Consider the following 16,500-nt stretch of genomic DNA (forward strand, 5'->3'; position numbering starts at 1 on the left):
AGAAAAATTAAGTATCTGTCCTCTTGCAGTGTGCCATATGTTACTGTGGACATCAGGGAAGGAGCCAACAAGAGTTTATGGTGTGTGGTAAATAGCTGCCTCTCAACAGTCCAAATTCTCTCTTTCACATATTCAAAATCTGGTTGCATGCCCTCAGCCAAGCTTGGCATATTAAGCTGAACCTAAACATCTTTCAGAACCCAGTGATTCCTGGCCAACTGTTAAAGCCTTCAGCTCTTCTCTCACAACTTCAGCAGTGTTGATAATTGCCATCAGTACAACAATCAGCACATAAACCCATACATTTTTAAGAAAGCATAAATTAAATGGAAATTAATATTTAAACTGATTAATTATACCAGGAATGCTACCAATGTATACCAGTTTGAGTGGCTGGCATGGAATGAGTAGCAGGCAACTTAGGAAATTATGTGCTACATAATTTTGAGCCTTCATTATACAGTTGTCTTCTGGGTACCCAGAACATGACACTTAGCTATAGATAACACAGGGACCTTTGAAAGATTTGGAACCTTGGAGACTTGTTAGATTCCCAACACATACAGAAATAAGCTTCATCAAGAAGGCTGAGCAGTGTCTGATAAATCATCTGTCACACAAGTACTGACGTAAGAGCTATATGCAAAAATAACAGAAACAGGCTAAAAAGTAATTTTCATTGAAAACTGAACCTTGACATAACTACTGGTATAAAAGTTTCAAACTGTAAAATAAACAAGAGAACTCTCTCCCCGATGCAGGTCTGTTGCTCATAATAAAACATATCTAAGTTATATTTAAACCAAGCTCTATTAAACAAGAATGTAAAATTCCACAACAAAATAATAAAAATTTCCTTCAAGTAAACCACAGGACTTCTTTATAACTGCAAATAAAGGTTTGATAGATATTTCAGAAAAATTCCAAAGCCTGACAGAGACCTTTGACATGTAATTAAGTTATCAGTGCTACGAAACTAATACGTTGTGAACTACTATCAAAATAAACTTAAAGCTCACTGCAAAATGACCCACCTTTAGATGCAAATTTATATAGAGCATCACATGCTTTGGCCAAAACTTCCTCTTCAGGAGAACTAAGCATTAGCACAGCCGTTGCTGCTGTTTTGCTTTCAATCAATAAAGGATCAAACTACAAACAAAAAAAGGAAAGAACAGTTTGATTTCTACCGAGCCTTCCCATGTGCTGCAGTAGACTTCTGTATTTCACAAAAAAAAATCTATTTTGAGATCTACACTGAATTAGAAATATTAACATGAGTTGCTATTTACTTGGAGAAATTATTTTTTTAATAACAATTTGAGACATTGCTGAAAAATAAGAAAGAGTAATTGACTTCCAAATATAATCATGGTATCATCCCTTACGAAGATTTTGGGAAAACTTTAACATCTCCCTGTACATCTCGGAAGTCTTGAAGGCAACAAACTATGTAATTCTGTTACATATGTAAGAACATCGTGTGGCTTTGCCTTTGGAACCGAACATGAGAAGTTTCTTTTGAGCAGCTGTGCACAGAGCCTGTGAACTTAAGTGCTGTATAAGGAAGAGGATTTGGCTGCTCTGTGGCATTAACACTTTGTGGTTGCTTTAAAGAAACAAAAGGACTCTTCCTGTGCCTTCCTCAGCTCAGTTCACTTCCTCACCGTGATCTTGTACTAGCTGAAGTTTTTCCATGATACAATCCCTGCTCATCCAGCTAGAAATGATCCAAACTATCCATTTCCATTGCTGAACTCTCTCAGAGGCCTTAAGTTACAAACAACCTTGAATTTAACACAGAAATTTAACTGGTTTATAAGCAACAATATTTCCAGCATTCAGCTTGTACTATTTTAAAAAAGCAAGTTAGAAAGAAAGCTACAATTCAAAAGCACCTATATGTCTTCGGTTGTGATTTTTGCATACATTTGAGTTCAGAGCCATGAGAAACTGCAGGCTGTTTGGTTTGTTGTTTTGATTGGTGGTTTTTTTTTTGCTTCCATCAACTTAACTTAGTTGAAGTTGAAGGTACTACAAAATATGTTCCTAGTCAGACCAAAGACCATCTAGCCCAGTATCCTGTCTGGTCACAGGCGTGGGCAAGCAGACTATTAAACTTGCTTGTGCTCCCTCCTAGACACCCGCACTCTGTAACTGAGAGAACTGGTGAGCTAGAGATGTTATCTCTGTGTTCAAAAAGTCCAGAATAAAATTTCCAGCAGTAAATTTGGTAAATAATTTTTGAAGTCCTCTGTATTTTAGTCACTCTTAATATAATGAGACACAAGTATCATGGTTTAAGAGTTATGCAAATAGTTGTGCCTTTTCTTTGCTTTAAACTTAGCTCCTGATAATTTTCTTTGTCCTCCACAGTACATTCACCATAAGAAATAGTGAAATAAATGACACCCCTTTGCCTTCTCTGTATATTCATAATTTTCTAAGTTTCTATGATATTCGCCTCACAGCCATTTCCTTTGGGGAATGAAAAAACCTCTTTGATCTTTCTTAATACAGAAACCACAATCTATTCTTGTTGTCCTTCTCAGTATTTTTCTATAGTTCAACTGTACCTTTTCTGAGATGGAAACACCAGAACTGTTACTGGCATTCAACATGTGCCCGTATAATGCATCTGCTAGTGACATGGTGGTTTGCCTTTTATTTCTGGACTTTGAAATGCTGTATTTATTCATTTCCCTACTTAGAAACTGGCTGCCGTTTTCATGAAAGTATCCCCACTAATTCTGATAGACTGGATGACACAGGTCGCAGAGTAAAACCTCATGACATCCCACTGGCAACCTCTCTCTGTTATGAAATCTGAACAGTGATTTGCTTTCTCACCTTTCCTTTCTATTTTATAACCAGACAGTATTGCATTATTGCCAGGATAGAAATCTCTTTTTACCTGCTAGTGTTTATGTGAGTGAAGAGGCTGATATAAAAACTTTTTAAAAAACTAAATAACTGTATCAACCTGATCACAATTATCCACTTGCTCACTGACTCCTCTAAAGAATTCAAATAGATTTCCGAGATCAACCTTTCCTCTACACAAGCAGTATTGATCCTCCCCCATCACTCTAACATTTATCCTTCCCCGCACTCCCCCTCCCCCCTTTTAACGCACTAACACGGCATGGAAGACAAACTTTCTGTAATTACTGATGTATTTCTTTTTGAAAATGATATTTTCTGTCATCCATTCCTCTAGTACAAAGGGTACACATTAAATACCTTAAGTAACTGTACCACAATTTCAGATTTTAGTTATTTTTCAGTTAGAACTAGACCTAGGCAAATACTATATATTCGTATTTGGGCAATTTCTTCACATTCGTTTTAGTGATTTGCTACACGCCTTTGTCTTTTGGCACAAAAATAAGTGATTTTCCTGTTCTTTTATGACTTTAATAACTTAATTGTGTCCCTCTAAGCAGCTTCTTGCTTCTAGTCAATTTGTAAAAGCTTTATTGCTGGTTTTTGTATCCTTGCTAGTTCACTCCCAAAACATTTTGGTGCATTGTGACATTGTGCTTTTACTTCTCATTTGGTAGTGCAAGGGGCTTTTTGTTTTCCCATTTAGATGTAAATCCCACCTTTTGAAGGATGTATTTATCAGCCATTATTCTATTGTTAAATCATGCTGTCATTTTTTAAAAAATCCTTTAAATTCAAATTAAGTTAAATATTTTTCCTGGAGAAGCCCAATTCTCAGAACAGATAATAGTAATAGACAAATTATGAAAGGCAGGGAAAACAGAGTCCTTGGGAATACTTTCTGAAATGCATAGGCAATGGCTAGGCTAAGAGATGTGTTTTCCACCTGTTTCTAAAGACCTATAAAAAATAGTGATCATCTGCAACACCATATATTCTCAGAGCATTCCACATGCACAAAGGCTCTCTATTATAAGCCTGTCCATATTATCTCAAGGCATCTTTTCTTGGACTTGACATTTTCATAAGCAGATTATCAATCAGAAGATAATAGTTAATATATCTTTCATTTTGTCTGCATCTCATTTCCTGCCATCTGAAATATCCAGGTGAAATTTAAAGTTTTGAGATTTGATTTTACATGATGACTATTAACAAATTTCTCATAGCTAGAAGACTTTATTGGTTGCCAGTTACAGCTAAACAATGATCTATTTTCATGTTTAATACTGTTTTGTTATGCAGCATTCAGGTTTTTTGTTCTCCTGATAGGACTGCTAGAAGAGATACACTCGCCTGAAGTACAGTAAGGGGAAAAACTAACCCAAAACCTGCATAGGCCATCTGGACTTCACTCTTTGCAATTTCTTCCTTTTTAGTAGTTTTACTGACATTTTCTATAATTTTAATGTTTTCATTTGTTTAATATCTTCTCTAACATTATTCATCATTCATTGTAGTAGTTAAGAGGCTGTACAGTGTTCTTCTCCTGAAACTCTAATATGTCTTTCAGATATAGCAATTGTGGTGCTCCTTGTACTGACTTTCTAGATATTTACTGAAAAAAGTCAACTTTTATTACTTTGGAGGGGATTAGCTCACCTGTATGCCTTAGATCTACTGTAATGCCCTTCATTTTTTTTTTTTAGATTACAAAGATACTTAGTTTTAACTCTTCAGGCCTGTTTTAATTAGTTATATCCACATGCACCTTCTTTGTGTCTCCTCCTGATTTTCTACATTATTCATACAGAATTGGCTTTAGATCAATTTATCCTCTCATGTTGAAGTTTTATGTCAAGTCTCCATCCAGAAGGCTTTATTATTGATTGAAGTTTACGAATTACATTTGTAATATTCATCTTCCCACAGAACAGTTGGGCAAAACCTGATATCAATTGCTATGCCTCAGTGACATCATGGCTACTGGATATTACTGTCTTAGTCAAAATTTTTATGTTTATTTAATATTGAAATTGTGATGTAGTTTTTTCTGACCTACTTTACTACAACCTTTGAAAAAGCTCTTACAGTACCATCACTCTTCACAGACAAACCCATTGTTTTTTTTTAAACAATGTACTGAACTTCACAGTGAGCCTCATGCTCCTTTTCATCACCTTAGTTATTATCTGGCATAGAATTTATATTATATTCTTTTCAATGTTTCTGTCTCATTTCCCTTACTTCTTTCTGAATAAACCAATTAAACTTTAAAAATACATATATTTTGGACTACTGTCTTTTTGGGGGTCTCTTTGTCCCTTGTGAATTTAGAGAAACTCTTGAAAAGTGTGCTAGTGTCAGACCCTTAAACTCCACCTTTTGAAAAAAAGTCATAAACCACCATTATTCCATGTTTGGCTTCAGCTCCTGTGCTTCTCACTGCAGCACTTCCAATGATACCAGAAAAACCTGAACTGTTGCTAAAGACTGTGGATCTTTGCAAAAGATTCCGAATATGTAGTACTGTCATTCAAAAGATCTGCAAAATTTTGTATTCAGTAAAAAACTCTGAGGATCCATCTAAGCTCTTAACCCTTTCATCCTTAAAAAAAGCGAATGTCTCCACAGTGGAAAAGACAGACAGATTTCCACTTGCTCTTCTCCTTTCTCCTTTGATTTTTACAAATGGAAAGCTAATGCTGTTCTTTGAATAAAAAGAAGCCTGGATTGTTTCATACATTACCATTTGCAAAGCCCGCCAAAGACAACAATCTCAACTAAGAACTACACATGCCCAGTCAGTCTGGTTTGTCTGCTGTCCAAGAAAAGCAGAAAACAGAATCATCTTTAAAAGACATTTTTAGAATAATGTGGGTAAGTTAAGAGAGTAAGGAACTATGAAAGGATGGTAGAGCTGGGCCTGTAATTGTGTAATGTTTATTTTATAGCACATAGCAGTTTATAAACTTACCACATCCTTGGGTGGAGGCTCTACTTCCTTCTTCACTTTTTTACCCATTCTAAAAACAAAAATAAAAGCAGACAAACAAACTCCCTTCTGTGTTTTAGCAATCACTCTACCAGTGACTTAGGAAAGCTTTTAAGACAGACTTTCTCATTCATTTGACCCACCTAATCAATTTAAAGATTTCTTTGACATAGTAACTCTATGCAGAATGTAGTCCCTTATAAATATAACAAACTTTCTAACACTGAAACAAATGTGGTAAAATATATCTGTCAACAAAATACATAACTAAAAAGAAAGATCTGAGACATTACAGGCTCAAGTTGTAATATGGTGCAAATATATAGGACATGCTTTTCTGTAAGCTTGTTTTATCTGCATCTATACATCATACATCAATCACACATGAACTTGAAGGTCCCAGTAGGGTTTTTCCTCATGTTTGTCTATACATTCTATGTTGGCAAACATTCTATACAACTGCAGAATGTACAAATAAGTTCTACCTTAAAAATGTGGCTCAAATTCAATTAGAATTCTCTGTTCATATTTCACAGAAGACAAATTCAGGTCTGCAGTTATTAAGAAACAGGTCTGCACAGTACAAATTTCACTGATTTAAAAAAAGTTACATCTATTTACACCAAGTTTGGCTTGTCTTTTGCTTTTTTCCTTTTAGCACATGTGCATGTGAACCAGGAAGACCTTCACAGCTGCATCTAACAGCAGCTTCTAAAGCAAGTGGATGTAAGACCTAATTTCATATGCCTCACAAAACATTCAGCAGAACCTTCCAGTTAAGCTACAGGCAAAAGTAAAGTGCCACATGACCCACTAGCACTAGTTATGCATAGAACATAACTCAAGTTCTGCCCAACTTAGGTTTGTTTTAACACTGTGTGAAAGTGAAATGTGCACTGTTAGTGCCCCTTAGTAACTTATTGGATAGTTCTTGAAGGGAAACCACATATTCGCCCTCAAACAGAACTGTCCTGACAGCCTCCCTGTGGTGTAAGAGATTATTTTGTAGTGCGATATGAGCTGAAGCCTGGTTGGTTACAAAAGTCAAGGCTATTGTTTGTTGTGTTCAACAAAAATGCGGAGCTCTTCTGGAAGCCTCTGATTTTTTCCAGGTATTGTTCCTCTGCTGGTATCTCAAATAAATTGTAACAGGGCATTAGTGAAACAAGAACATCATAAAGATGGATTTGAAATATAAAACTTCATAGGCAGATCACTAATCATAGTTTTGAGAGGACGACCCATACCATCAAAGATTCTTCAGCCCTAACCTGCTTTACCCTTGTGCATATATGCATACACACATACGAACACATACATACACACACTAGAATTCAGTGTTTCAAAAAGTGCAGCTCTGGCTAAAGGGCAAATACAGGCTGGGAAGAGAATGGATTGAGAGTAGCAATGAGGACTTGAGGGTGTTGGTTGATGAGAAGCTCAACATGACCCCACAATGTGTGCTTGCAGCCCAGAAAGCCAACCGTATCCCAGGCTGCATCAAAAGAAGCAGAACCAGCAGGTTGAGGGAGGTGATTCTGCCCCTCTGCTCTTGTGAGACCCCACCTGCAAAACTGTGTCCAGCTCTGGGCCCCCCAATATACGAGGGACATGGACTTGTTGGAGTGAATCAAGGAATAATGGCTTTAAACTGAAAGAGGGTAGATTTAGATTAGATATAAGGAAGAAATTCTTCACCCTGAGGGTGGGGAGCCCTGGAACAGGCTGCCCAGAGAAGCTGTCGATGCCTCATCCCTGAGAGTGTTCAAGGCCAGGCTGGATGGGGCTTTGAGCAACCTGGTCTAGTGGAAGATGTCCCTGTCCATGGCAGGGGGGTTGGGATCTCTACAGTCTCTTCCAACCCAAATCATTCTATGAAGTTAACTTGTATAAAAAATAAGCATAAGGACAAATTACTGAGAATATATTCAACAAAACTGATGGACATGCTTTCTGCTTTTTGCAGTCACTGTAGAAAATAAGCATCATGCTCACCTACAAGAATCAGCTTTACAAGGACATTCAGGAAATCTGGATTATTTAAATTGTGTTGAATCCTGGTAGGGAGATACGGGCACTTATTTAAAATTATTCAGTTCAGTTTGATTAATTTCAGATACAAATTAAGCTAAAGTCATAAAAAGCCATTTTAATTCTGAATGAGTTTAATTAGGTTTCACCCAAACAATTTTAAAAGTTAATAGATGTAAAAGTATCTATAATGTTGTACAATTAATGTTCACAGGTTCAAATAGTTATACATATTTCAAGACCGTACTAAAGCCTTTAACTGTCTATATTTCTTCACACTATATAAATACATCCAACTTCCGCGAATATTTTCAAGAAACTAATAGGTTTTTCTACATGTTCAGAAAGATTTGGTTCCTTAGTAATACTAAAAAAGCTGTATGAGGACAAAGAGGACAATTACTTTATTGTGGATTATGTCCCTCAGTCTGTTTCTTTGATGCAGTTACTATTCTGGATTTCAATGCAATCTGCCATCAAATGTTGTTAGCTTTGTTCCCATAAAGCTCTCTGTATTCAGCGGTCATTCTCTGACTTGAGGCAACGAGGCACGTGGAATTCTTTGGCTTACTGATAATTAAAAATGTGTCTTCTGCATTGAATTTTAATTATCGCAGACAATCAATGTGTACAGGTATTGAAAGGCTACTGACCCATAAAAGAACTTCTTATTCAAATCTCTTTCTTTCCATGATAACTGCATGTTATCTTTTCCTCAGTAGGTTTACAGTACACATATCTTTGATTCTCAAATTACTATTCAATATATTTAGAATTCAGAAAAAAATTGTAGCAGGATTTAGATTTTTAAATGTGATTAAATGTTGGGTCTGCGTTAACTGAAAAATTAATTTTAAAATCTAAAACTCTATTCACTAGTAATTAAGTGTAATTAATGAGATTAATTAATTAATTTCTGGAGAAATTGACTGCTTATGGCCTGGACAGGTTGGCAGCTGGTCACGAGTGGTGATCCCCAGGGCTCACTATTGAGGCCAGTTCTGTTTAATATTTTTATCAATGATCTGGACAAGGAGATCAAGTGCACCCTCAGTAAATCTGCAGATGACACCAAGTTGGGTGGGAGTGTTGATCTGCTGGAGGGTAGGAAGGCTCTACAGAGGGATCTGGACCAGCTGGATCGATGAACTGAGGCCAATTGTATGAGGTTCAACAAGGCCAAGTGCTGGGTCCTGCACTTTGGTCACAACAATCCCAGGCAGTGCTACAGGCTCGGGGGAGAGTGGTTGGAAAGCTGCCTGGAGGAAAAAGACCTGGGCATTGAGGTGCTGGAGAGAGTTCAGAGAAGGGCAACGAAGCTGGTGAGGGGCCTGGAGTACAAGTCTGATGAGGAGCAGCTGAGGGAACTGGGGCTGTTTATCCTGGAGAAAATGAGGCTGAGGGGAGACCTTATCACTGTCTACAGCTACCTGAAAGGAGGTTGTAGCATGAAGGCTGTTGGACTCTTCTCCCAAGTAGCAAATGACAGGACGAGAGGAAATGGCCTCAAGTTGCACCAGAGAAGGTTCAGATCAGATATTAGGAAAGATTTCTTCACAGAAAGGTTTATGACCACTATCCCTGTACTTCATTTTATTCTCTAGGAACCTCTCTGCTCAGTGTGAATAGTTTCTTAGATTGCAAATCTGAGATATCCACTTACCTCTAGTCACTATACTTTTTTTTTTTTTTTTTAATTATGAGATGATGGATGGAAAGTGAGCTTCCCCCCCCCCCCCCAAAAAAAAAAAAGGGTCTATAAATCAGACTTTGAACAATGAGGAAAGTCTTCTGGTGTTTTTCTGTTCAAAATTCTGAAATCTTATAAACACTTCCTTTACAGTATAGAGTGTGTATGTATACTATGAGTCCAGTTGCATACGCTTAAAGTCCACAATATTTTGTGTATTTAAGTCAGGCAATGCATTTAGAAAACACTACTTGTTCCACTTGCATCTTCTGTTTCTAAAACCTTAAAAAAAGGACACAACAACCTAAGATCCTGCATATACTGAATTTTTGTGAGACATGGGACTAAGAACTGGAACAAGTCAAAGACACAGCCAGCTGTGGAACTTACCTCTTAGTCAATGAATCAAAGGTCTCTTCTGAGAGCAATTACTCCTATGGAAAAGCAGTGCAAAGAGAAGGATTTCAGAATAGCTTCTAACCAGTTATTTATTATATGATCCACTTTGCGAATTAATTGTTCCATGCTTTAAGACAGTCTAAAGTCGTGTTACTACAACCTGGCCATGATTTTCAGATTCTTCCCAAAAATGATGCACAAGTGAGATTCTTTTTGTCTTCCAAGTGATAATCATGTAATCTCAATTTAGCCCAGCTAGTTTAAGTGAAGTCTTGCTGTTTCTTCTTGTCTTACAGACTTTTTTTTTCTGCAATAACAGTGAAAATTGCCTATAAATTGGTCATCTTTGTTGATTATTTCAACTGATTTCTGTATGGACACTCTAGTTCTGTTGCCTTCCCATGCAATCAAAAGGAACACACTAAAAGTATAAACATAGCATTAGCAGACAATCTCACTCCTTTCTTGAGTCCATAAACTAGTAAATTCTTTGTATGCCAGCTTAAATATCATCATCATTCTCAGGTAGCTTTGCCATAATTTAGAGAACCATGTGGAATAATCTTGAAACTCCTTTCTTTCTCCTAAATTCTTCTTTTGGCTTTCTTCTGTACTTCTCCTTAAATATAGGTCAACAGACTCCCCCTGCCCAATGTTGTAATGATAGTGCAATCATCATTACAAAAAACGGCTTCATAGAAGAAGAGAGTTAAAAAGAGATACCAAGTACCTCTTAATACTATACCAAGTACCTCTTAATACTCAGTTCCTAGAGATATATGCTTTATGAAAATAATACATTGTATGAGAGACCAATTAAATCAAGACCTTTGAATCTGCCCACTATTTTATCCATGCCCATGTGTATATTAGGCAAAAAGATGATCAGGATTAAGTAAAGAATTAGATACTGTGTTACAGATGTTAACTAACCAAACTTAACTAGAATCTGTTCCTAGATACAAGATAGTATTTTATATTTTGATTCAGTTGGACAAAGTTCCTCCCATTGAAGGAAAAAAAAAGAAGACTATACTCTGATCACTCTGAGAGTTCATTCAAAGATTCAATTCTTTCAAATGATCTATTAGTTTTTAAATTATGTACACACAAACAAAAAGAATAATTTAAAAAAATACTGAGATGCAGAGTAGAGTACTCTGCAGACAAACCCTTAAAACCAAAATGACTTTGTAGTCAGAGGCCAGGGTGAGGAAACAACTATGAGAGAGAAAAGGTGGGGATTTCAGATGAGCTAAAAATATTATAAATGTTTAAAATTTCAGAACTTTTAAGATATATCAATACTTTTAATTTGAATTCTGATGTCACATTAACATTCAGCTGAGTGCTACTTTCAAAAGCCCAAAGGTAAATGCTTAGATTTTTAACAAAAGCCAAGATTCTCGGGTATTTGATTCTACAACCCGATGCTATGAAAACATGTAAGATTTGCAATAAAATTTTGACTCATGTACAGCCTCTGATTGATAGCAGTGCCTTTTTTCATACTGCCCAAGGACCATACTTTGCTGTTTTCTGGAGCTGAAAAGATTGGTACACCTAGTAAGAAGTGTACTAAGTCAGGAGCATTTCAGTTGTGTTATGGTCCTAAGCTGTTGAGACAGAATGTGTTTTCCAATCTGTACAGTGTAAATGATGAGGTATGAATGTCAATAAAAAAAGAAGTAATGGGAATTAAAGAACATGATAGCATTTTTTCCAAACCACAGAATAACTAAGAGGCCTCAACACAAAAAACTTCCTTCAATGAGTAAGAACAGTCTTCCACAGCAGATCAGTGTCCTGCCTCCAAAGCAGTAAGAGCCAAATGCTTCTGATAATGCATGAAACCTATCCCAAAAGTCAGATTTCCTCCATCTGTTACAGATTTTTTATTTCCCTAAAGTACGAAGGTTTATATCTCCTGAAGTTTTAATGTTCTGGCTAACAATAGTAGCTAGTTTTACTGTCCACAAAAATGCTTAATCCTTTTACTCTTCATTCTTAGCCTGACATGCTATAGCACAGATCCAATTGTCAAGTGTATTCTGTAAGGAACTACTTCTTAGATTTAAAAAGTATGCAAACAGTTTAAATGTGTTATTAAACTCAACACAACATCCCCTTGTTCTTGTATCACAACTTAAGTTAAAAGATGCCCTGACTTGATCTTTTCTACTTTACTTTAAAATTCCCTGTACATTGTGATTTATAACCTTTCTAAGCTGCCTTAATTATTTTTTTCCATACAACATTTCCAGACATATATGTTTCTTGTTTCCGAGTCCCTCTGTGACTATTAAATCTTTCTCAGGTATGATGAACCTAACATGAAATACCATAATCAATTCTACAACACTACTGATTTATTCCAGTGACATTATAACTTCTTGGGTATTAATTTTTATTAAATTTCCTCAACGGAGATTTTCACTAAGCTATCCACATATGGTAAACAGGTAATTTTCCAAGTTGATCACAATTAATTTAGGTTCACTGCTCAAGAGTATATTGTTCCAAATACTCCTTGACAGTGTAAATGACATTGTTCTCATCAACAATGAATTTTATCTGTCACAGTGCCACCAGTTTCTAGCAGCTTTCTTTAGTCTTAAGATAAATTATTTTGTCTCACCAGAAAATTTTGGTTTCTCTATGTTATTGCTCATTTCCAAATTATAATAACATCAGACCTATAATTATATTAACATCAGACCTAGAATCTACCCTTGGAGAATCCAAGCTGTGACAACCTGAATGAAGGAGATTTTTAGAAATTATGTGTGTGATTTTAAATGTCTCACTGAGATGCACAGTGAAATCCCTCATCCCATGAGAGAGACACTAAAGTAAAATTGACTTAATCTAAAACAAATGAGAGAGAGCAGTTATGAAACCACGGTCTGAGCAATAATAGCAGGACACTTTTCATACAGAAGTTAAATATGGTCTGCCTTAGGAAGAAAAACATTTTGAAGGTGAGTAAAAAGTTAAAGACACTCCTAAGATTTTGGCCAGCTGTGCCAATCTACATGTTTTGAAATGAATGCCTCCTCCTGCAAGTGTCACAGGGACATCGGGTAAAACGGACACTTGGAATCATCAGATTTATTCCCTTCCCCCATCACAGCCATGGCATCATGTTAATCCCATCAGATACCTTCCATGGTGTATCTTAAAAAACAATAGGTCTTCTGTTCCCGCTTCTCTTATTAAAAAGCCAACCACTACTCGGACAGCCAGGGACCTTTGAAAATTTTTAGTCTACATTTACTGATGACCAGTTTTCTTTATTCATGTCATGTTCAAACATTTGTGGATTACTTTCTTTGCTGGCATATATACAAATATATTATTTGTACTAAATATTTATATTATACAATATATACATTATATTCCACACATACTATGTAGTATATATATACACTATATAGAATCAGAATGTATTTGAAGATAACAAACACATCCCCACTCTGTTTTCATTTGTTAGGTTAAAGAACTCTTATAATTTCCTCCAAAAAATGCTTCTTCATTCCCCACATCATCCTTATAAGCCTTTTTAAAGACAACCTCTTAAAAACATGGATGACATCAGCCGAACACGGCATCCCAGATGAAGCCTTTCCTGTCTTGTACAAAATTGTACTCACATTTCCTTGTCGACATCGGAAATACCTCAGCTGTGTTACTATCGCGTTCGCGACTTAGTAGCCCTACCATCTAATTTTAACCGCTCATTTACAAGGCTTTCATACATTAACAGTAAAACAAACAAACAAAAACCAACCAACCAAACACCACCCCCCCCCCAACTTTTGTTACAATTTAGGACAAAAATACAGGCAGCAGGTTGTTTGAAAACAAAAGCAGGAACTAGAGGATATATGAACCCATCTTGGCATTAATCATGTGAGTAGAACATTAGACAATCAGAAATCAGCAGTGTGATAAAAATCACAAAAAATAAAGGAAATATAATAGTAAAAAAAGAAGTGTTGCTTCCAGCAATAAAGGTGAGAAAGTGAGCTTGCTCACAACAGAAAGCAGATGTATTTATCTTGCATAGGTTAAGATAATACAATATCAGACTACCATATATAAAAAATCTCAGGTTAGCAATAAGATTATAAAAGAGTTCTGCTCTACAGATGATGCTCCTCTGCCAGCAAATCTGTACTCGGTTTTGAAATTCCTGTCTGCAGACACCCCAAAGCCTTTAAAACATCATTAAAGTGGGGGTGAGGTTTCCTCCCCAATAGCCTAATCACCTGCTAGTGTTCATCACGATAAAGCTTGTGTATTTAAAATTTTATTGTTTTATTTTTTTTCTCCCCCTCTCATCTATTATCTATACAATTTTAAGTCTCATACCTTCATGTTACTGTCACACATAAATTCTATCTATCTGTAGTGCACTGTTCTTTCTTTGTTCATATTGCCTATTCAAATTTTTAAATAAAATGCCTTTTCTCTACCATATAAGTGTCCTTAGGGCAGGTCCACTGCAGTTTCTTGGTTTCCAGTTCACATCTAAGAATACTGGTCACAGTTTTCTTCTGCCGAACTAGCCCATCCATGTCTTTCCCCACCTTTGCTGACAGCAATGCCTAAGCTCCCAGTTTCTAGTAGGAAACAGTGTCAGGAGCACCTAAGTGCAGGATTTTAAATGTTATTTCTGTTCACTATGATATACCTCAGGTGTTATGAAATCTTACAATTTTATTATAAAACCTGCAGTTGTCACTGCTTTTCTTAAAGGTGTAGATGCCGTTATCAAGCAGACAGTAAATTGTTGTGGTTGGTGAAAACTTCAACGTATGCCTTTAAAGATAATAATTATAATGAAGAATGACGACTGTTTCTTAACTTTGACTCTCGAAAGTGTGCAGTACTTCAGTTCACCGGTAAAGCACAAAGGGGGCAAACCCACCGGGGCGAGGTTCGAACCGGGGTCCCCAGGCCCGCGGGCAGCGGCTCTACCGGCCGCCTCCCGACCGACGCCGCCCGGCACCGCCGCCCCCTCGCCTTCGTGGCCTTAGGGCTGTAACCGGTGCCTCGCCAGCTACAGAAACCGGATCATATCTGCTTACTTGGCGCTGGTAGCGCCCAGGCCCTCCGGTCTCGCTGTACCTGCGCCCTTCACCCGCCTCCCCTCAGCCGCGGCGCTGGCTCTCCGCTACGGGCTCCTTGACCCAGCGCCCCTTTCCCCTCGCCTGTTCCGGGCTTGCCGCCGGCCGCCCTGGAGAGCCGGGGCGGGAGGGGCCCCCACTCACCCGCCGCGGCCGGGCAGGACGGGACGGGACGCGGCCGGGACAGGACGCACCGTCCGGCGGCCCCCACGCAGCCGTGGCCCGGCCGCTGTGTCGCCGGTTGCTAGGAGACGCCTGCGGCGCGTGCGCCGGGCGCCGCGCGGGGCAGCGGGCGGGAAGGTGGGGCCGGGCCTCCTGCCCTCCCGCCTCTGCCCCAGGCGTCCCGGGGTGTTCTTTGAGAAGAATCTGCAGGGTCCTTGCGGAGTGATTTCACCAGGACACGTGCATTAATCCATTTCTTCACAATTCATCCCAGCTCCAAAGTGCTGCTGTAACGCGTCTTTGGAGGAAGCATTAAGTCTTTAATATTGATGGCCTGGGGTGGTGATGAAAAACTAAATCAGTTATTTCTCAGAACTAAAGGAAAAGGCTACTTTCTCACCCAAATAATACTATTTCTGAAAATTAATAAATGTGTACAGTCTGCCTAAAAATTCAAAGTTGCAGGGAAACGCCAGTCAGAGCATCACCTGTTGTGGCCCCTCTGGCGAGACACGAGCACAGAGCTTTGTCAGAGGGCCAAGAGTCATCTCCTTTCTGTTATCAGCTGTAGGCTGATGATGGAGAAAGCCGTGCTGTACGGATAATTGTGCTATTCTCAGAATAACAATTCATTGTAGTATTTTCTTTTGCCAGCCAGGGCTATTTTGGAAGAAATACTAAGCCAAATTCTGAAATGAAATAACATTTTCTATTTTGAAATACAGACTGATTGCTATCCATAACTGCAGCAGTAACAGGAAACAGGCAAATATAATAATTTTGGGGCCTTGAAGTCAAGTAACAAAAGGCAGAGAATTGCAGCTGTTATCAACTCTCTCCTGTGATTCCTTTTTATCACAAAACTCATTGCTTTCTCCATAGATTTCTTATAAAGTTGTACTGCAAGTATAAATTTAGTTCTGTTTTTACATGCCATATCAATCTGTTGAGGTCATAGCACAAACAGGTCCTGACCTTGTTGGTTTATACTAAGATAAATGTGACTTCCAGCATAACAGAAGAGTTGATGGGTCATTTTCAGGTGTAAACAAGCCATGTGTGTGAAGGTGTCTCATTCTACTTTTAACATCACCACTCCCCTACAAAATTTACAAAGATGTATAATTACCTTCCCTGGAAACCTGTGTGTGAGCACGTCCCTTCTGTGTTCCTAAGTCCAGTGTTATTTTCTATTCAGTTGTGTG

The 16,500-nt window shown here is 37.8% G+C and overlaps 1 protein-coding gene across 3 annotated transcripts in view; it reads right to left on the bottom strand.

The window, feature by feature from the left end:
* Positions 1-15,388, bottom strand: part of ARMC3 (armadillo repeat containing 3) — a 57,892-nt gene extending 42,504 nt beyond the window's left edge. For all 3 annotated transcript variants that reach the window (XM_065050782.1, XM_065050784.1, XM_065050783.1), the window contains exons 1-4: positions 15,278-15,388; positions 9,993-10,036; positions 5,864-5,912; positions 1,035-1,152 (exon numbers count right to left, since the gene is read on the bottom strand). In XM_065050782.1, coding sequence (XP_064906854.1) covers positions 1,035-1,152; positions 5,864-5,911 — 166 coding nt within the window. In that variant the 5' untranslated portion in view covers position 5,912; positions 9,993-10,036; positions 15,278-15,388. The remainder of the gene's footprint in view (positions 1-1,034; positions 1,153-5,863; positions 5,913-9,992; positions 10,037-15,277) is intronic.
* Between the last annotated feature and the right edge of the window lie 1,112 nt (positions 15,389-16,500).

The sequence above is a fragment of the Columba livia genome, chromosome 2 (genome assembly GCF_036013475.1).
Source record: "Columba livia isolate bColLiv1 breed racing homer chromosome 2, bColLiv1.pat.W.v2, whole genome shotgun sequence".
Taxonomy (NCBI): domain Eukaryota; kingdom Metazoa; phylum Chordata; class Aves; order Columbiformes; family Columbidae; genus Columba; species Columba livia.